At 52.3% G+C, this 19,547-nt stretch overlaps 9 protein-coding genes across 9 annotated transcripts, besides 6 other annotated features; 3 read left to right on the top strand and 6 right to left on the bottom strand.

Annotated features, from left to right (window-relative positions):
- Window positions 1–102: 102 nt before the first annotated feature.
- Window positions 103–1,791, bottom strand: ACLA_043190 (putative extracellular lipase; the record flags this gene model as incomplete). Its single annotated transcript, XM_001275026.1, has 1 exon — window positions 103–1,791. One exon carries the CDS (start codon window positions 1,789–1,791, stop codon window positions 103–105), a length of 1,689 nt encoding a protein of 562 aa, XP_001275027.1.
- Window positions 1,792–2,551: 760 nt separating this feature from the next.
- Window positions 2,552–2,584: a microsatellite.
- Window positions 2,557–2,584: a microsatellite.
- A 2,284-nt stretch (window positions 2,585–4,868) lies between these two features.
- On the top strand, window positions 4,869–7,077 carry ACLA_043180 (putative MFS peptide transporter; the record flags this gene model as incomplete). The annotated part of the gene is made up of 6 exons (XM_001275025.1): window positions 4,869–5,172; window positions 5,256–5,372; window positions 5,434–5,656; window positions 5,716–6,084; window positions 6,153–6,307; window positions 6,389–7,077. 6 exons carry the CDS (start codon window positions 4,869–4,871, stop codon window positions 7,075–7,077), a joined length of 1,857 nt encoding a protein of 618 aa, XP_001275026.1.
- Window positions 7,078–7,183: 106 nt separating this feature from the next.
- Window positions 7,184–7,207: a microsatellite.
- An 83-nt stretch (window positions 7,208–7,290) lies between these two features.
- On the bottom strand, window positions 7,291–8,577 carry ACLA_043170 (type I glyceraldehyde-3-phosphate dehydrogenase; the record flags this gene model as incomplete). The annotated part of the gene is made up of 4 exons (XM_001275024.1): window positions 7,291–7,383; window positions 7,447–7,654; window positions 7,746–8,430; window positions 8,490–8,577. The coding sequence occupies 4 exons, from the start codon at window positions 8,575–8,577 to the stop codon at window positions 7,291–7,293; spliced, it is 1,074 nt and encodes a 357-aa protein (XP_001275025.1).
- Window positions 8,578–9,309: 732 nt separating this feature from the next.
- Window positions 9,310–9,343: a microsatellite.
- Window positions 9,344–9,956: 613 nt separating this feature from the next.
- On the bottom strand, window positions 9,957–10,822 carry ACLA_043160 (uncharacterized protein; the record flags this gene model as incomplete). Its single annotated transcript, XM_001275023.1, has 2 exons — window positions 9,957–10,601; window positions 10,715–10,822. The coding sequence occupies 2 exons, from the start codon at window positions 10,820–10,822 to the stop codon at window positions 9,957–9,959; spliced, it is 753 nt and encodes a 250-aa protein (XP_001275024.1).
- A 338-nt stretch (window positions 10,823–11,160) lies between these two features.
- On the bottom strand, window positions 11,161–12,621 carry ACLA_043150 (flavin-containing monooxygenase; the record flags this gene model as incomplete). The annotated part of the gene is made up of 1 exon (XM_001275022.1): window positions 11,161–12,621. One exon carries the CDS (start codon window positions 12,619–12,621, stop codon window positions 11,161–11,163), a length of 1,461 nt encoding a protein of 486 aa, XP_001275023.1.
- A 900-nt stretch (window positions 12,622–13,521) lies between these two features.
- ACLA_043140 (lipase/thioesterase family protein) lies at window positions 13,522–14,771 on the top strand (the record flags this gene model as incomplete). The annotated part of the gene is made up of 4 exons (XM_001275021.1): window positions 13,522–13,706; window positions 13,779–13,924; window positions 13,995–14,578; window positions 14,631–14,771. 4 exons carry the CDS (start codon window positions 13,522–13,524, stop codon window positions 14,769–14,771), a joined length of 1,056 nt encoding a protein of 351 aa, XP_001275022.1.
- A 233-nt stretch (window positions 14,772–15,004) lies between these two features.
- Window positions 15,005–16,122, bottom strand: ACLA_043130 (SDR family oxidoreductase; the record flags this gene model as incomplete). Its single annotated transcript, XM_001275020.1, has 3 exons — window positions 15,005–15,281; window positions 15,339–15,732; window positions 15,789–16,122. The coding sequence occupies 3 exons, from the start codon at window positions 16,120–16,122 to the stop codon at window positions 15,005–15,007; spliced, it is 1,005 nt and encodes a 334-aa protein (XP_001275021.1).
- A 732-nt stretch (window positions 16,123–16,854) lies between these two features.
- Window positions 16,855–17,025, top strand: ACLA_043120 (uncharacterized protein; the record flags this gene model as incomplete). Its single annotated transcript, XM_001275019.1, has 1 exon — window positions 16,855–17,025. One exon carries the CDS (start codon window positions 16,855–16,857, stop codon window positions 17,023–17,025), a length of 171 nt encoding a protein of 56 aa, XP_001275020.1.
- A 133-nt stretch (window positions 17,026–17,158) lies between these two features.
- ACLA_043110 (CobW domain protein) lies at window positions 17,159–19,114 on the bottom strand (the record flags this gene model as incomplete). Its single annotated transcript, XM_001275018.1, has 5 exons — window positions 17,159–17,948; window positions 18,012–18,461; window positions 18,523–18,813; window positions 18,864–18,952; window positions 19,004–19,114. The coding sequence occupies 5 exons, from the start codon at window positions 19,112–19,114 to the stop codon at window positions 17,159–17,161; spliced, it is 1,731 nt and encodes a 576-aa protein (XP_001275019.1).
- Window positions 17,234–17,278: a microsatellite.
- Window positions 17,823–17,848: a microsatellite.
- Window positions 19,115–19,547: the final 433 nt, after the last annotated feature.

The following is a 19,547-nucleotide window of genomic DNA, read 5'->3' as shown; positions in this document are numbered from 1 at the left end:
TCGTAGGGATTCACCAGGGTGAGCGACGATCATGGCTCATATTCAGCTCATTAATTCATCAAATTATGCTATGTAACGCGCCGGGGCCGCATACTCTCACCCCTAGATGTGGAATGAATCGACATTGTTCAGGATGAAGTTGTATGTGTCGTTGCGGAAATCATCCGCGAGCAAGGCACCCCGGTTGTTGAAAATCTGCATCACTTGCTGTCCTTTGTTCCACTGCGGCCACTCCATCAGATTGCCCCGACGAGCATTCGGGTCTAGATCATATACAAAGCTGAGATAGTAGGTGTGGAAGGCGCGCGATGCATAGTTGGGTAATATCCCGTAGAACACCTGCAGGATGTCGCTGGCGTGGAAGGTTCCCATGATCGGTGTTCCGTAGTCGTATGAGGATATGTAAGACCAACACGGCAGATCTGGCTTGATTTCTGTCGCGTACTTGAGGTACGCTCGGCGCGTCAGCGTGAATGTAAGATCGCCGAGCAGCGCCGCCAACCGTTTGAATTGCGGGTACCAGTTGTTGAAGATGCCGGTGCGGAATGGTGAACCATCCGTCGTCACGTCTGGGTATGTAGCCACCAGTTCTTCCAATTGCGCCCGCGAGGCTCCGTAAAAGAAGTACTTACCCAGGTAGTCGACTACCTGACGGGTGGTCGTGATGTTGGATTGGAACAGCGCGAACAGGGTACCTTCGTCCTCCTGGTCGCCAATAATGAATGGCACTGGCGCGTATTTGCCCGCTTTACCTAGCTTGTCCGGGCTATCGGTCAGGACCTTCCCGTCGGGTCGCGGTAAATATGACAATGCCACCGAACGGTAGCTGAGGATTCCGGGCACCGCGTTGGCTGCGTTCAAGAAGTCCGTGTAGTCCAATGCGCGGAGGCACTCTAGCGTATCCGCTGCAGATGAGCAGCCTGCGTGATCTACAACCGCATCATAGACCTGCTGGCCTTTGACACTATCCACCGGATCTGCTGGAATCGCACTGCCGGAATTCATCATGGCCCCCCGGAATAAGGGCTTCCCTTTGTAAGTGTGATCCCCATCGTACAGGATCATATGGTCGAAGACAGATATCGAGCCCGCCGACTCGCCCCAAATCGTAACTTTGTCAGGATCCCCTCCGAACGCGGCGATGTTGTCTGCCACCCATTGCAGGGCCAAGCGTTGGTCCAGAAGCCCTAGATTGGCTGCTCCATCCGCGAGAATCTCTTTGCCAGGCAGAAATCCAAAGCCTCCTACTCGGTAATTCATGGCGACGAAGACAACGGGCATGTCTAGAGCAATCGAGCTGGCCACCAGCGCTGTCCCGTCGTACGTGGATGTGCCACCCAGTTCGAATCCACCACCATAGATCCACACCAGCACCGGCAACTTTGAGTCTGGCGTCGTGCCAGCCGGGCGCGCAACGTTCAGGGTCAAACAATCCTCTCCGGCATTGGTGATCTTCTGGAACAGAGGGTTATTGATCAAGAGACCGGTAACCGATCCGGGAAACTCGGTGTTGTCGGTTGAGAAAAAGAACTGGGGGCACGATTTGGCACTACCGGTGCCGTCAACAGTGCCCAAAGATGTCTGAATCAGCTGAGGGGGCTTCAGACGCAAAGACCCTGTCGGCGGCTGCGCGAAGGGGATGGCATTGAACTTCTCGACTGCGCCCGACGATCCGAGAACGGTGGCTTTGGGGGATGCAATGGTGACCGTAGGCACAGCCTGCTTAGCCGGAGCCGCCAGAATGACGGGGGAAAGACCCAGAATAGGCAGAAGACCCCGGATGAGGTTCATTTCGGCGGCGAGCCTATTCAACTTTGGACTTTGAAGATGACAGACACTGAGAACTGGACTGTCAATCTCAAGTCCATCCGTGGAGGATTGTGGACATTCTTATCCTGCGTGTTGAATGCCAGCCACCAACATTATTCTTCCCAATGCACATGTTTCCTCGGTTTGCGTGCTATTGCTCTCGATGTATTCGGTATATCAAGGGCTCTACCCCACCTGATGGCAGTGAGATAGATTAAATAGGCGAGTCATTCTGCTCCCCGGACATGCACTGTCAGGCCATGAAAAACCAGGAACACCCCTGTCAATCATTGAAGAAACGGAGCACATGTATGGATTTGGGAAGATCCCGACCATCAGCCTGGCATTGGGAGCTTTCAGTGATGAAGTCCATGCTGAAGTAGGGAAGCAGTGCGCGGGGACCCAAAAAACAAAAAAGCAACTGCGTTCTTGGAGGGTCAGGACACATGAACCGAGGATGGCAGACAAGTACACAAAGAGCGACTCTTCTAAGAGTGCCGAAATGGTCAGCAGATCAAGTGAAGCCAGTCCGGCATTATGTTGGATGTCACCCGCATTGCGGAGTGTGGGTCAGACTCGGTATGTAGCATGAACATTTGACAGTATGTGGATGAGCCGTGTTTAGTGCCTTTGCTCCCCTGTAGGCTGTAGGTAGTTTCTATCCACTTGTATCGATTATCGTGGGTGCGATGCACTGTTGGTCCCATCAACCACAGACTCTTAAATGGGAAAATGCGGGGCATCTTTCTCTCTCTCTCTCTCTCTCTCTCTCTCTTAGCCGCCCAGCTGGGAGCTGATCCTTTCCTGAATGACTGCTAGATGCTCACATGAGTATGGAAAGCGTCGAATGAGAGCGTGTTTCGAAATATTATTCTGGCCTTTGCGTCTGATCCCCGGTCGAAGAAGGATGACATGGAGGGCTGAAAAATGCTCGCAGTGGAATTCCCCATTCTTCAAGCCATCGGATGTGGCATATTAACTGGAAGGAGTTCTAAAGACTGATATTATTGAAGTCAATCTGAAGCACTTCTTCAATTCGCGTTTCTGCTTTCCCGCCGGATGATGTCATCCAGGATGTGTCAGCAGTTCTATCATGTGACCAATGATAGTGTGGCCTGAGTGTGCCTGAGGCAGCGCATTCAATGCCTGAGTCCCGCCATCAACGCACGCGATGATGCCGTACAGGAGTTCTCTCTCCTTCGTATCTACTTGTCTCACTTTCTTTGTCTGTCTGGTACTTGATCCAATATTATGGAAATGGATTAGGCCAATGAGTCCGAATGGCTTGTCCTCGGAACCAGAAAGCCTACATCAACCAGCTGTCCTTCTTGGCTACTCAGTTGCCGAACAGTGCGACAGGTTGGTTATCTCTCTCTATGCATAAGTCCTTCCGGACATTAGGTTGATTGCTGCCGCCGGATTTCTCGTATTGATGAGCTCCCACTCTTTTAAGCATGGCCAAGCAATTCTTCTATACGAGGAGCCCTTGGTGTAGATTGGCATGTCGCAGAAGAGCTTCAAATCTCAATAGATACAACCACAAGATAGATACCTAGATAGCTGGACGGTGTCCTGAGTTCCCTTATCCACTGCTCTGGGTGGATAAAGTGGTTTTGTTATTATCTGTAAGCCTAGATCTGTTCGAGATATGAGACATCAGACATCGATCGAGAACTATAAGACATCTGAATTATCTAACGACCTCTAAGACCTATAACAGAAAAGATTAACATGAATGATCATAATACTAATAATATTAACAATCTCTCCTCGAAAGGTCTGAGACAGACAGAGAGGATTCCATCCCTGTCGGTCTTATCAGCAGGTCACTTGACCAACTTTACCCTCACTTCCAGATCTCTATTTGGTGGTTGGTACGGACTACAGACTACAGACTTTAGTATATCTCACTAACCCTCAATCTGGCAGGTCACTAATCAGACATCCTGGATCAATCGATAGCTCATGCTCCCCTCCCCCGAAGTGTAACCATATCCTTTCTATTAGTCAAGGTTTCTCGCTCCATCTGGGGTAAAATTGGGCCCCCCTCCCATGCGAGACCTGCATCAGCTCTTCTTTCTTATTCTCTCCCAGCAAATGTCGTACTCCCGACTTGGTGTGATGAAAAGTAGGAACTTGATTGCTCCTTCAGCTAGTTGATCAGTGATTGGGCTTTTTTCTCGCTCAGCCAAGCTCTGAGGTTGCACTCCAGCCTGCCAGCCAAGCCCTGGCCAAGCGCCCGCCGCATTTCCGCCACCAACATAGTGGCCAATTGTGATGGTCAGACGCTTCCCAGTGTCCCTCCGTGGGCTCCCAAAGCCTTTCTACCTGCTCTACTCCCGTTGCCAAGGCGGTTCCAATTTGCACTTTTTGTTCCAGAGTCCAGAGCCCCAGTATCGAACACTTCGTCGAGGAGGAAGGGGGGAGGGAATCCTTTCGATCTCAACTCCCCATGATAGGTAACACTGGACTCGAATCTCTGTAACCGAGCTTGTGGTCTTTTGTCTTCCCTTCCCTGCTTATCTTCGCCCAATCTGTGGCCAAAACCCCCTTGCTGATGGGGCTGCAGTATCTTCTCTCCCTGGTCAGGTCGGTATCACCCGATCTCAAGCGAGTTTACGCATTCGAATCCAGTCGAATCCCATCTGCCATGTGCTATGTAGGCAAAAAAGGACCTTAATCATGCCCAGCCGCAGAGTCTTGGTCCGCCGGTTACCAACGGTTCCATCTGTTCCTGATGTTCTCAATCTGGACGCACGTCCGATAGAATAGATTAAATTGCTTCCTTAGTGCTGTCGTTATTCAGCTCGACTGGTCGGTTATTGGGCCGTCGTCCGTGACACGCGATAACCACGTTGGATGGGCAAGGGCTCGCTCCAGCGCCATTATTCCCATTCAATGGTTCCACTCCCCTCCTTCCCAGTTTCTGCCTCTTATAAGCTGGACCCTTTCTCCTCTTGATCCACCTGTTCGTCATTCTCTCTACTCTGTCCCACAGAAACAAGACAATCCCTTCCCCTCGTGCATCGTTCACGCTGCCTTCCCGACCCCAGCTTGTCATGAACTCTTCCGACCCTGTCGAGGTGGCGGAGGCTGCCCGCTCCCGGGCTGCTGCTCACGATGTCGAGATCAGTGAGAAGCAGGAGCTGGACCACAAGCTGGCTCTCACTCCCAGCATCCAAGAGGTGTCGACGACAACCAAGGAGGCCACCGTCTCCTCGGTTGGAGGCGACAGACAGTATCCCTCCGAAGAAGACTTCCGGACCTTGCGCCGTGTCGCTGGCACGATTCCCTGGACGGCATACACCGTTGCGTTTGTCGAGTTGTGCGAGCGGTTCTCCTACTACGGAACAACTGCTGTCTGTATGTTTTCTTCTTGCAACTGCGTCGAACCGACTTCCTGCGCTTGCTCTTGAATGCTAACGGAACCGTTTCTTTTCAATCAGTCGTCAACTTCATTCAGCGTCCTCTCCCCGTAGGCTCCACCACCGGTGCTGGCTATGACCACTCGAACCCCGGTGCGCTGGGCATGGGCCAGCAGGCGTCGACTGGCTTGACCCTATGTGAGTATTGCGCTGCCGTCTGCCGTTTCGGGCCCGTGTTTGCTGACCGTAACTGCTACAGTCAACTCGTTCTGGTCGTACATCATGCCCCTGCTCGGTGCCTTCATGGCGGATCAGTACTGGGGTCGGTTCCGCACGATCATGTTCTCCATTGCGGCCGCGCTGCTTGGCCACCTGATTCTGATCGTGTCCGCGTTGCCCCCCGTCATCTCCAACCCCAACGGCGCCATCGGATGCTTTGCTGTCGGTCTGATCATCATGGGTGTCGGTACCGGTGGTTTCAAGTATGTCTAGTCCCTAGTCATCCTCTTATTCGGGCAGCGAACTAATTTGCTCCCTCCAGGTCCAACATCTCCCCCCTGATTGCCGAGCAGTACCGCGAGGAACACCCCTATATCCGGACGCTGGCCTCCGGCGAGCGCGTCATCGTCGACCCCGCCGCCACCATCTCGCGCATCTACCTGTACTTCTACCTCATGATCAACATCGGCTCCATCCTCGGCCAGGTCAGCATGGTCTACGCCGAGAAGTACGTCGGCTTCTGGCTGTCCTTCTTCCTGCCCACGATCATGTACCTGGGCTGCCCTGCCGTGCTGTTCTTCTGCCGCAACAAGTACCACCTTGTCGAGCCCACCGGCTCCGTCTACACGCAGGCCTTCCGGCTGTGGAAGCTGGCCATGGAGGGCCGCTGGTCGATGAACCCTGCCAGAATGTATGTCCCGAGGGGAGTCTTTTGGTTGAACTGTCTGGGATGGTATTCGTTGCTAACGTCTTTTGAAGCTTCAAGAAGAACGATAAGCCCTTTTGGGACTCTGTCAAGCCCTCGGCCCTGGGCCCCAACCGTCCTCAGTGGATGACCTTTGACGACGAGTGGGTCGACGAGGTCGGCCGTGGTCTCAAGGCTTGCAAGGTGTTCCTGTGGTATCCTCTTTTCTGTAAGTCCCCTTCCCCGCCCCCTCTCGTCCCCGTCTGTCCGCTATGATATCTGACTAGAAGGTTGGGGGGGGAAATTACAGGGCTCGCCTACAACCAGATGCTGAACAACCTCACCTCGCAAGCCGCCACCATGAAGCTCGGCGGCGTCCCCAACGACATCATCAACAACCTCAACCCCCTCTCCCTCATCATCTTCATCCCCATCATGGACCAGCTCGTCTACCCCGGTCTCCGCCGCCTCGGCTTCCACTTCACCCCGCTCAAGCGCATCACCGCCGGCTTCTACGTCGCCGGCGCCTCCATGATCTGCGCCACCGTCACCCAGCACTACATCTACAAGCTCGGCCCCTGCGGCAAGGAGGCCAACTTCTGCCTCGACCAGTACAACAAACACACCGACATCTCCGTCTGGGTCCAGGCCCTCACCTACGTCCTCGGCGGCATCTCCGAGATCTTCGCCTCCGTCACCTCCCTCGAGTACGCCTTCACCAAGGCCCCCACCAACATGCGCTCGCTCGTCCAGGCCGTCGCCCTCTTCATGAACGCCTTCTCCTCCGCCCTCGGTCAGGCCCTCGTCGGTCTCGCCGAGGATCCGCTCCTCGTCTGGAACTATGCTATCGTCGCCATCTTGGCTTTTATCGGTGGCACCGGTTTCTGGCTCACTAACTATAAGCTCGATAAGCAGGAGGATGAGCTGAATAACCTGCCGCAGAGCCAGTTCCAGGGGAAGGTTAACCCCAAGCTGGACGAGGAGACGGCCCAGATGTAATTAATGTTTGATGTTTTTCGATGTTCCATGTTGATGTTGGTTTATGAACTCAACTTTACATATTTCAGCAGAAAATAGTACATTTCCCAAACAAGGATACTATTTTTATATATATATATATATATATATAAAGTCCATCTATTTTTCACGGGGGTATTATCCATCATAAAGCCAAAAAAAAAAAATTCTAAACTTCTCAAAGCAACGCAGCACCTACACCTCCCGCGAGGCCGCATACGCCGTCAAATCCAGCAGGCGGTTCGAGTACCCCCACTCGTTGTCATACCACGCCATGATCTTGAAGAACTGTCCTCCAATTAGCTTCGCCCTTCGGAAGAAAATGCATAAGGGACCATGACGACGACTCACCTGCGGATTCAATTCGGAACAAGCCGCCGCATCCACAATCGCGCTGTGCGGGTTTCCCAGGTAATCACTACTGACCAGCTCCTCATCCGAGACAGCCAGCACGCCCGCGAGCTCGGACTTGGCCGCGCGCCGGAAGATGGCCAGGATCTCGGCCAGCGAGGTCGGCTTCTCCGTGCTGATAGTGAGGTCAATCATGGAGACATTGGGGCTGTCACAAACGCTGTTAGTCTTGTCTTGAAGTATGCAGGGGAAAGTTGGAGAGTGTCCCGCGGGGAAACCGGGGGAAGGGGAAGACTTACGTGGGCACTCGGATCGACACTCCCGTCACCTTCCCTGTCAACTCCGGTAGGACGGTGGCGATGGCCTTGGCGGCGCCCGTGGTGGTCGGGATGATGTTGTCGAAGACGCTGCGGCCCAGCCGGCGATTCTTCTTGCTGTACCCGTCCAGGACCTGTTGGGAGCGGGTAGCAGCGTGCACGGTAGTGAGGTAGCCCTGGGCGATGCCGAAGTGGTGGTGCAGAACTTTGAGGACTGGGGTGACGCAGTTGGTCGTGCAGGAGGCGCAGGAGATGACGCGGCGCGCCTCGTCGGGCGTGTAGCTGTCGCTGTTGACGCCGTAGACGTAGGTTGGGGCATCGGCGCTGGGCGCGGAGATCACGACGCGCTTGGCGTGGCCGTGTGTAATGTGGTCGAGGGCCAGCTCGCGCTTGGTGAATTTGCCGGTGCATTCGACGACGTAGTCGGCGCCCAGGGCGGCCCAGTTCAGTTTCTTGAGGTCACGCTCGGAGGTCAGGGCGATCTGGTGGCCATTGATGGCAATGAAGGTGTCGGAGAGGGCATGGATGGTGATCGAGGCGGACAAGTTGCCCATGGAGGAGTCGTAGCGGATGAGGTAGATGAGGTCTTGGACGGAGGTGCAGGTATGGTTGATGGCGACGATCTGGAGGTCGGAGCGGTCGAGGGCGGCGCGGAGGACATTACGACCTGTTCTAGTGAGCTTGATATGCAATACTGGAATATGGATATGGGTGATGAACGCTTACCTATCCGGCCGAATCCATTGATGCCGATTCGGCAGATGGAGGGCTGGGAGGAGGACGTATGGGAGAACTCATTGATGGAGGGAGCCATCTTGGAAGAATAATTCCGTATAGTTCGGAGTATATTGAGTGCCAACGGGGTATTATGATCGATTTGATTGCTATTACAGAACATTCCATGTCGCCCTCCATGTCCAGACACGTAGTCGCATCTATATATACTCGCCTGGATGTATACCACGCAGCATGATGCTCCGCTCTACGCATTACGTTATCCGAGAACTGCCGCCAAGTCTAAGTCTGGGCTTCAATGACAGAATCGGCACTGCTCTGGACGGTAGAATTGCCCGATGACCGGATGTTTCATCGGCTCTGCTGGAGAGAATTGCTTCATAACGGGCCAAAGGGGGTTTCAATGGAGGGTTTGCCGACAGAAATGCCGGTGCTGTGATTGGATACCCGAGCTATACTTGCTTCACTCTTCTACCTTATGTACTGTCAGTATGGGGATTCGAGAAACATAGTATCTGAGGATCACATACATTGTATCCATACTGTGGATGATAGTACATAGCATACTGCTATGTCTCTGCAAGTGTACCCCACCGAGTCTTTGTCCGGGTAAGTGAAGATCACAGTCATTCGGCCGGGAGACGGACCAGCGTGGACGATTCATCCGATATCCGGCAGTATGAAAAGTCTGGGGAAATTCGCCTGCTTTTCGACGGGTGTTATTGGCTGTGGTTGGGCGTCGGGGCTAAGAGCTTGGATTATGGAACTCTTGGACGAGGGATGGAGAGATGAGATGAGAGAGTATGTCTGTAGAGACAGAGAGAGAGAGAGAGAGAGAGAAGGAGGAGGAGGTTGGAGGATGAATGGTTGTGTTTATGCTTATGATTACTGGCCAGTTATGCATGCAGCTTAGTCAGATATCCTCTTGTACAGAAACATTTGCGCGAGAATCGCAGTTTGCGCTGCGATATTTGAGGCATTTCGTCCAGATCCAAAATCCCCAACGGAGAGTCTAGTCAGTCGGTTTCCAGTACTCCAAAGTTTTTTTCCCTGAATGGATCCGCGTCAATTTTTCTCCCCCGGTTTGGATTACGTCTACTCCAATTACTAAATTAAATCCCTCAGGCACAATTGGCCTGGATTGGAGGCATTGACTTGCAGTGAGCAAATCAACTAATACTACCTTACCTACCTTGGACAGTCAATACTTGGGAGACCCGACGACGGCTGCCATCTGAAGGTCAATACCGGAGGATATTTCGGTAAGAAGGGCGCAGTTTGGGGCGATTCTCCCCGATAGTCACGCTTGAAGTTACACGGAGCAGAAGGAGGAATAGCTAGATATGTTGTCCAGCCTAGGCCACAGGAACTGTGTGGATCAGGAAAGCTTGGAGGAATGGTAGCTGTGGTTGTCTTCCTCATCAAGGCTTAGATTGAAAAATAGGAGGATCGATCGATCTACTTCTTGTTGGTCTTCTGGCGCTTCTGCTCTGGCCCTGGATCTGGCTTATTCTCGGTCTTGTCCGGAGTGTCTCCTCCTCCTCCTTCTTCTTCCTCTTCCTCTTCCCCTTCTCCGTCTTCATTTTCACCTTCACCACCACTTGGAATCTCTGCCTCGCCATCTTCTCGATACTCCTCGCCATCCTCGGCTTCCTCGCTGTCACCTTCACCCTTCTTGTCTCCTTCTGTATCTTGATCCATTCTGTCCTCTTTGTCCTCTTTGCCCTCATCTTCCTTGCCCTTGTCTCCCTCGTCTTCATCCCCCTTCTTGTCTTCCTCCCCTTCTCCCTTCCTACTCACCTCCCCCCTCTTCCTCTTCGCCCCCGCCGTATTCCCCACAAACTGCTCCCCCCTCCGCGACCCCTCCAGCTTCTTCTCCTCTGTCGCCTGCTTCTCCCCCTCATCTAGCTCCTCCCACGCCTTCTTCGGCAGATACCGCTTCCGCGTCCCGTCCTGCTGCTTCGCCGTCCCAGACCCTTCCTTCGTCTGCCACTCCTCCGAGCCCCATTTCTCCAGTGACTTCTGCGACTCGTCTTGTCCGCTTTCCTTGGGCGTCGTGTAGTCTCCGCCGCGGTGCTTGTACTCGGAGGCAAGGAATTGGGCCTGTCTATGTGTGAGTATGTAATAGAAATAGGGCATGGGGGGGGGAGGGGTAGAGAAAGGGTGAGGAATGTCAGGTACAACGTAGGTAGAACGTAGGTAGGAGGGAGACAGACCTTGCGCGCGGACCATTGGCCTGGCTTCCCGCCCTTGTCGCCCTGTTTGATCTCTTCTTTGATTTCCTCGCGGAGCTCCGGGTCGGTGTATTTCTTCTGGTCTGGCATTTTTCTTTTTCTTTTTCTCTTTTTTTCCCACTATATCTTGTTTTTGGAGATAACAATTGGACAGGAGGGGGGATGCCTTGGTGCGAGACTACTACCTTGCATAGATTGGCTGTGGTTCACTTTATATCTCCGAAATGGTTGTGACATCACCAGTAATCCAGGGAAGATCGATCGCATCAAACATCCCAGACTCACCCGCTCCGTCATGGATAGGAGATGAATGCATAATGGATCAAAGAAAGTCAGAACTCATATTTGTGGTATTGCGCTCTTAGATTACAACATCATAAACCAAACCATCATCGTCGTCATACCCAAAATCCAAGAAAACTCCGTCATCATTGTTGCTTCCGCGACAGCTCATCCACCCACTCCAACCCTTCGTCAATCCGCCCATACTGGACTAAGAATAAATCGGATAAGTAGTTGTCGCGCGGCTTCCACGGACCCCGATCAGCCGCTTTGGGGAGATCCTTCTGCGCCGCTGTCACATACGTCGAGTTGAGGTTGAGTAACTGGCGCTGCTGCATCCGGCTGGCCAAGGCCGGGCTGACGCGCGGGACCGCAGCCGCTTTGTGCTGCTGCTTCATGTACTTCAGCAACCGGCAGACGAAAAGCGCCGTGGCGTCAGCCCCCAGAGTCCAAGAGGCGTTGGTGTATCCGATTACAAACGATGCGTTGGGCAGATCCTGTAGCATCACCCCGTTCCAGAGATATTTGTCCGAAACACGCTGCTTCTGTCCGTCCACCGTGATGGAGGTGCCGCCCGCAATCTGCAACTTGAGTCCCGTGGCCGTCACGATAATGTCTGCGTCCAGTGTCTCGCCCGAGTTCAGTTCGATACCGCTTGCAGTGACTTGGCGGATGGTGTCGGTCTTGACGTCCGCACGGCCTGTGTGAAGGCTCTGGAAGAAATCCCCGTCCGGAGATACACACAGCCGCTGATCCCACGGATTATACCGAGGCTTGAAGTGTGGTTCAAACGGGACATGCTTGGGGAGTCGGCGGATGACAGTCAGCTTGAGGATGGAGCGGGCCAGCCAGGGGAACGCCTGGCAGAAAAGAAAGAAGATTCGCGACACTATAATCCACTGCAGCCGTTGCAACTTGCGGCTGAGCGCGGTGGGGAAAATGTAGCTCAGCAGCGGATTCTGTCGGTTGGGGAGAGGAAGGATGTAGGTGGGACTGCGCTGCAGCATGGTGGCCTTGGCCGCCGTCTCTGCCATCTTGGGCAACAGGGTAATTGCTGTCGCACCACTGCCAATAATCACCACTTTCTTGCCACTGTAGTCCAAGTCCTCCGGCCAGAATTGCGGGTGAATGACTTTGCCCTGGAACCGCTCGAGACCAGGGATCTCAACCGACAGGGGCTCGTCATAGTTGTAGTAGCCTGTGCCGAAAATAACAAAGCGCGCCGTGTAGGATTTCAGCTCGCCCTCGTGGTCCACTGCGAGCTTCCACACATTTTCGCTGGAAGACCAGTCCGCCGCTAACAGGCGGTGCTGGAATTGGATGTGTTTGTCAATGCCAACTTGTGCGGCCGTGTCCCGCATGTACTTGGAGATGGAGGCGCCCTCCGCGATCAGATTGTCCTGGGGCCAGGGATTCCAGGAAAAGCCAAAGGTGAACAGGTCCGAGTCCGATCGGATGCCAGGGTACCTGAAAAGATCCCATGTGCCACCGATCGCGTTGCGAGCTTCTAGGATCGCATAGCGATGATTGGGGAGCTGAGTCTGAAGACGGTATGCGGCATTGATACCAGCGATCCCAGCGCCAACAATGACGATATCGTAGTCCATGGTGGTGGGGGAAAGGGGGGGGGGGTTCACTTGGCCCGTTGATAAACAGGAGTTGAATATTCCATTTATATAGGTTCTGATGTCGATGGCAACGACAATAGAATTATAGACAGATGAATTTACACGGAGTTCACATGTCCTGCGTTCCTCGGTGACGCATTCAAGCCATTCATTTTTGATAGACTGTGGGGAGCTTCCAAGATCTATCGCCAAATCCGGAAATCGTCGCGAATCGATGGGTCACCAAGACAGGCATTTGGCTTTGCTTTTGAGCTGGGATTTCCTGGCTCAAGGCTCAGCTGTCGATCCCACGAGTGGTGTATCATGAGTGTTTGGCTTGACAGGGCCATATGGGGGCCAGCTGGAAGAAGAGTTGTTTGAAGCTGTGAAGCTGTGGATGAGAAGAGAGAGGAGAAGAGAAGAAAGAGAAAGGAAGAGAGTAAGTAATATCTTGTATAATAATAATGATCACAACTCTTGTGCATTAATCATTAATGCCTGCTGGCTCAGGCGCCAAGTATCCTGACCAGTGACCATAGTTCACTTCGGAAAAAAACAACACAATCCATTCTGGAGGCTTGATTCGGGCTAGTAGTCAGACCCCAAGGGAACTGCTCGCAGCTTTGACACAATTCGGCACTATGTTTGACTCGCGAGACTGGCCCTACTCTGGGACCTCAATGATCTATCGCCCTCAGTCAACCGAGGCCACCTCGGTCCATGCGATGAGCATTAATATTTCCCAATAGGGTAATCGTCGCGATATCCAACAAGAATGCTAAATGCTTCACCATACAATAACACTGGTTGCTCCTTGAGACGAGGCAATGGAGACAGCTCTACGGAATACCGTGACAAAGATATCAGGATATCACAGATCGCGCATCAGCCCACCATACCATGGCCTTCAACAAAGCGATCAAGCTGTCTCTCAGGGAGAAACTCGATTTCTTTCCTGCCTTGGTGTCCATCTGGATCACGGCCGTATGTGCGCTTGCAACGGGACTCTGGCGAAGCTCCAACCAGCCCAAGACTCTTTTCCTTCACATCGGCTATGCAGTTTTTCGTAAGATGACGGCGCGCTTGTCGATTGCGCAGATGCAGCATGTCCCCGCGATAGTACTATGTGTCGGATGAATGCTGAATCCACATCGCAGATATGTCACACCACCATCCAACAAGATCTATGAGCAATATATCAAGAAAACCAAGCGGTTGTCTCAGACCATCGAACTAGGAAAGGGCTCATTCGGCCACTGGATTGGAGACGCCAACGCCAACAATGTCCTGATTTGGTACCATGGTCAGTACTTACTCCCCTCTCACCTGCGACGCAGAAAAATACTCCCTCAAAGACTGACATAATCCAACAGGAGGAGGATTCGTCCTCTCCGCAAACATGGGATACTTCAAATACTTCGCCAACCTCGTCGACTACGCCGCGCAGCACAACCAGTCTCTCGCCATCTTCAGCCTCACCTACACCCTCGCCCCGCAGGCAACTTATCCCACCCAGCTCCGCGCAGCAGTCAACTGCCTCCGCTACATCCTTGACAACACCGCCCTCCAGCCCAGCCGCATCTTTCTCGGCGGCGACTCCGCCGGCGGAAACCTCGTCGGCGGCGTGCTGTCGCACCTCGCCCATCCGCACCCGCACATCACTCCCGTCAAGCTAGCAGGCAATCTCGCCGGCGCCGTCATGATCGCCCCCTGGACGCTGCTGGATACGGAGTTCCCGGACCGCGAGATCGATCCCAGCGGGGATCTGATCACGCCGGCGATTGCGGGCCCGTGGGCGAGGGCGTATCTGGGGACCGCGACGAGGGACTTCTATACCGATCTGTCGACTGCGGAGCCCGGGTGGTATTCTAGCTTTCCCGTGGAGACTGTTTTGATCTGTGCCGGGGGCAATGAGATCTTGTTGCCAATTATTCAGGACTTTGCGGCGAAGTTCAAGGTATGTTGTGTCTTAACTGCAGGTTGATGAGCAGAGAGGCTGATGAGAATAGGCCGGTTTTCCATCATCGGAGTTGTTCGTGGGGCGTAGAGAAGGTCATGTAGCGCCGATCTATAACTTGTATATTGGGGACACGACGGAGACGGAACAGGGGAAGAGGGTCAAGAGCTGGCTGCTGGACTTGTTATCATGACCGTATATGGTGGTTTCTTTAAATTTGTGTTATCCGAATAGCCAGCCTTAAATATGCGTATCAACGATGGTTTCAAGCCACGCCTTTTTCGGAATAAGTCTCAGGATATTCCAAACTGTCCTCCAACGATTGTTATCATTCATACGTGCAGTCTCCCATATCGTGGATATATTTATACATATATATATATACGAACTCATTCATCTCAAACGTAGTCGATATACAGCAACAAATTACAATTTACCCGCAGCCTGGAACTCTCGCAACGACTTCAAAGCCCCTGAGCTAACATTTCGAACTCGCTCTTGCAACCACATCGGGAAAGCCCGCACGATGCTCGCGGCCGTATGTGAAGCAGGGAGAATCATCTGCCCACTGCTCTGAGTGAGAATTTGCTTGACCACTGCTTGTGACACCACTTCCGTCGTCATCACAGGCTGCTTGAACTGTTCTCCCACGTCGGTCAATTGCTTGGTCATCGGGGTGCGAACCCACAGGGGATGGATGATACTTTTCCCGTTGTCAGTCTAGCCCTCTGAGATTATTCACTTTTTGAGTACTACTTACCTCGTGCGGACCTTTCTGGCCTGGTACCAGTGCCGTAGTTCCTGCGTCAAACCCTCATGGAATGCCAGCGCACTGGCCTTGGAACAGCAGTAATCCACCATTTCACCCAGCGCCACAAAGCTCGCCATGCTGGCAATTGTAATCACATGGCCATGATTCTTGCGGATCATGCTAGGCAGAAACTCTCGGACCATTAGGAAGTGTGAAATGGTGTTCACCTCAAACGTCTGCCGAATCTTGGCTTCGGGCTCCTCGAGAATGGTACCATCGTGGCCAACGCCTGCGTTGTTGACCAGAACAGTGGGATCGCCCAATCTTGCTCGGATTTGCTCAGCAACAGCCTTGATACTCTCAGACTTGGTGATGTCTGCTTTAAAGAAGTGGACATTGCGGGCTGTTTTCGCCAGGTCAACACTCAAGTATCGTCGGAGAATGCGAATTTTCACTCACGTAGTTGGAAATCCGGCTCGTTGATATCCAGAATAACCACACGCACGCCTTTCTCAGCTAAATCTTTCATGATATGTTTACCGATGCCGCTGCATCCTCCTGACACAAGGACAAGTTCCCGATCTCCTTGCCACGGATGCGCGCTCTGCCAGTTATTGATCGACCAGTGCGACAACGTACGATTAGCTTGATGCACAGCGCCATAGATCAGGGCGGCCGCGAGTGCCTTCTGGATCAGAGGATTCAGCACGAAGTTCTGCGCAGGCTCGGGAAGCTGCTCGAGTGACGATTGCACGTATTGCTGGAGAATATTGACCGCGTTCCGTAGCGACATTTTGAGCTGACGGCCGGCGTGATCGCACTATTTTGAGTTATGAATCGCGATGTTCTCAAGAAGAGATGTAGTATGGATACGTGCTATCAAGTCTTTCCGAGATCAATCGAAGATGTTTATACGCGTACTCCTCAGAGTTGCCGAGGCAAACACGCGGTAGGGTTGCAGATCGAAGCATCTCATGATGAGGATCATTCAAATATTCTTGGTGCCGTTGAATCCAATCCCTGGAGATTCTGAAGGATGAAACACAGCTTTGACGGGCCCTTGTAGAAATGATGATGCAACATCCGTCCGCTTGACCGGAAACGGAAATTGTTGCGATATGGAACTCTGGTAGTGTGCACTCAATCAATTTCGCGGTTCAATTAAGGGAAGGGGTTTTGTGGGTTGATTTGTGGATCATGTATGCAGTTGGAGTTGTAGGAGCGCCGCAAAGCTATCAAAAGTTAGAAAGAGAGCGCAGGCTGAGAAAAAGGTTCACATTTCACATGGATGCCAGTTGCCAGATTGTCTGCTGTGCGATGATCAACGGCCAGCAGGAACTTGAATTCCGATTGATCCGTTCTTGTTCTCAGGAATTTCCATTCTAGGTCTGCTGGTATCCCTGGCTGGGCTGTAGTTGCTGTCTACTTAGTCTGGGTATCACCAGACGCAATGCATTCCTCATGATTGCTGGAGGCGAACCGAGAAACCGAGATCGCAAACCCACTTGGTCTCTGCCGATCCCCCATGGGGTCCTGCTGGCAAGTGTCACTGCTTCCCTCGCTGAGGGCTGGTATCGCTGGGAGGTTTAGATTCGAGATGCAGGATCCCAAGCAGCAGATTCACATTGCTGACGCGGTTACAGCAAAGCCGGTTGAGGGAATGCATCTGAAGATGAGCCGGATCGAGGGATGGTAATAGACACGGTTCTTTTTTGGTGCGAAGATCCTGGTATATGATGTGATATGAGATGATGATCATGTCCGATCAAGTGTTCTAGCAATAAAATATGATAATAGAATGTATCTTTTTTTTTCGATAACACTGCAAGCTATTTGTGGGTATGCACATGTCCATGAGAGTGGTTGTGCTTTTGAAACTCGCTGGTGCGATGCTTCTTCTGCTTCTTCTTCTTCTTCTCCTCCTCCTCTTCCTCTTCCTCTTCCTCTTCGTCCTCAATACCAAACTCGGGCCATGCTTCCCATCCGTCTTCCCACAACCTCTCCATCTCCTCCTGCTTTTCTAGGTGTGACATCGTTTTATTTTGCATCACCGTTGCCCATCGCTCCATGTCTTCGTCGTCCAGGAGGCATTCGTCCAGCGATTTCGCCACCAACTCGCTATCGATGCTCTCTCCGATGACAACTATCTCCTGTCTTCGGTCTCCCCAAGGCTCCATAAAGTCATTCTCAATGGACTTTCGTACATCGAGATCTTCGGGCCATGCCTCGTCTGGCACCTCCGCGAACCATGGCCCTCCGCAGCCAACCGTTAACATGCCACCGGCCTGGCTCCATTCTCCAAACTGGAACGGTCGGGTAGCCAACCAAAAGAATCCTTTGGAGCGAAGAACCGAGCCAAAGGCAGGGTGATTGCGTTTGTTTGCCAGGATAATTGATGGATCTGGTTGGTCAAAATCCGCGATGCTTTCATCGTCGTCCTCGTCCTCGTCCTCATCTACTTCCATGTTGTCCTCTACTTCTCCTCTCTTACCTTCCTCCTCCTCCTCCTCCTCTTCTTCATCGTCTTCGGCTTCGTTGCTCTGAAGCAGGATGAACTTATCGTGAAGCAGGGAGAACAGTCGACGAGGATGGAACGGTCGTCGAGCCGTGTACACGAAACTATTGATCCCGTATCTATTCACGTCAGAAGGTCCAATTTGCGGGCTCAGGCAGATCACATACTCTATCGTCTCCGGTTTGGGGGCCATTCTTTCCCCATTTTCTGTCGTCTGTATGCTCATCTCATGCAAACTTCGTAACCAACCAGCTCCCGAGGCCGCCTTGAGGAAGTTGAACTTGCCCGTATCGAGAATTTCCTTGACGTCGACTCGTGAATAGCTTGTCTCGAGTACCTTGGCCTCATGATTAAGGGTCTGTAACAGTCTTCGGATTCTGACTCGCGTGGCTTCATCCACAGTTTCTATCTTATTGATGATGAGCACATCTGCGAACTCGATCTGGTCGACCATGAGGTCAGAAATGGTCCGCTCATCCTCTGGGATAATTTCCTTGGATCCATATCGGTCCGATAGAAACTCGGCAGTATCAAAACTAGCAAGAAAGTTAAAGGCGTCGACTACTGTGACTGTGGTATCAAGTCTAGCGAGCGTGTGCAACCCTCCGAGGTTGACTCTGCTCCTTGTTAGCATTCACATCGAAGGATCGTCTACCCCTTCGAGGCTGTCCAACTTACATCTCTGTTAAAATCTTGCGGCTATCATCATCAACCATCATCTCCTCATCCGCCTGTAACATTGCCTTGCTGAACTCAGCTGTGAATGTTTCGGCCACCTGCATTGGCTCACTGATGCCCGTACTCTCGATCACAACATACTGCACATCGGCCTGACGGGCGAGGTGAGCGAGCTCGGACAACAAATCCCCACGCAAAGTACAGCAGATACATCCATTTTGCAGTTGAATGAGCTTCTCTTGCGTCTGCGACACTCTGTGATGGGTGATCAAAGCTGCGTCAATGTTCAGTCTGAAAGGCCAATTAGTTTCAGTCTTCGAAATGGATCGAACGAGACACACTTGCTCATATCGTTCACAACAACAGCGATACGCAGCCCATGGTCGGGTGACTGGAGTATATGTTCGAGAAGGGTCGTTTTACCACTCCCCTGGTTTGTTATTAGCTCAGTGTCACTTGGATGGTTGTTATTGTAACTCACAAGGAAGCCCGAAAGGAGAGTAACCGGGATCTGTCTCTTCGACACCTCCCCTACTTCCTCTTGAACAGGAGCAGGATAAGAGAGAGAATCGCTCCCAGAGTCTATCACCATCTTGATACAATCCAACACTTGCTTCTCGAACAAAAATGGCAAAGAAAGCTGTCGGAATAGGAGAGAGTCACCTGTAGCAGGACAGAGGAAGCATTTTATAGTGTCCATAGGAACATGTACGGAGTAACCCCCAAGGTTCGCCTTGATCAATCATTTCTGGATGGCTGATCTCTAATCTTGACTTTCTTACTGGCTGTCAAAATCAAGAGTCATCTATCCTCAGTATTTAGCGGCCATTGCTGGCTAGAGAGCTTCCAAGGTACCTCCTTCAACCCAAGGTCCTCACCCGGTTTGATGAAGCAGCATTAGACACAAGCTGATTCGGCAATCTAGAGAGTACTGTGGGAGTGCATTGCGACCATTCTGAAAGCACACGTACTCTATATGCAAGCTCCTTTCCACAGCCTGGCTGAATCTAGCTCTATCCATCCTG

Source organism: Aspergillus clavatus, genomic scaffold, assembly GCF_000002715.2.
Source record: "Aspergillus clavatus NRRL 1 1099423829792 genomic scaffold, whole genome shotgun sequence".
Lineage (NCBI taxonomy): Eukaryota > Fungi > Ascomycota > Eurotiomycetes > Eurotiales > Aspergillaceae > Aspergillus > Aspergillus clavatus.
Note: the sequence above shows the minus strand (reverse complement) of the source record. Positions and strands in the feature narration are given on the sequence as shown.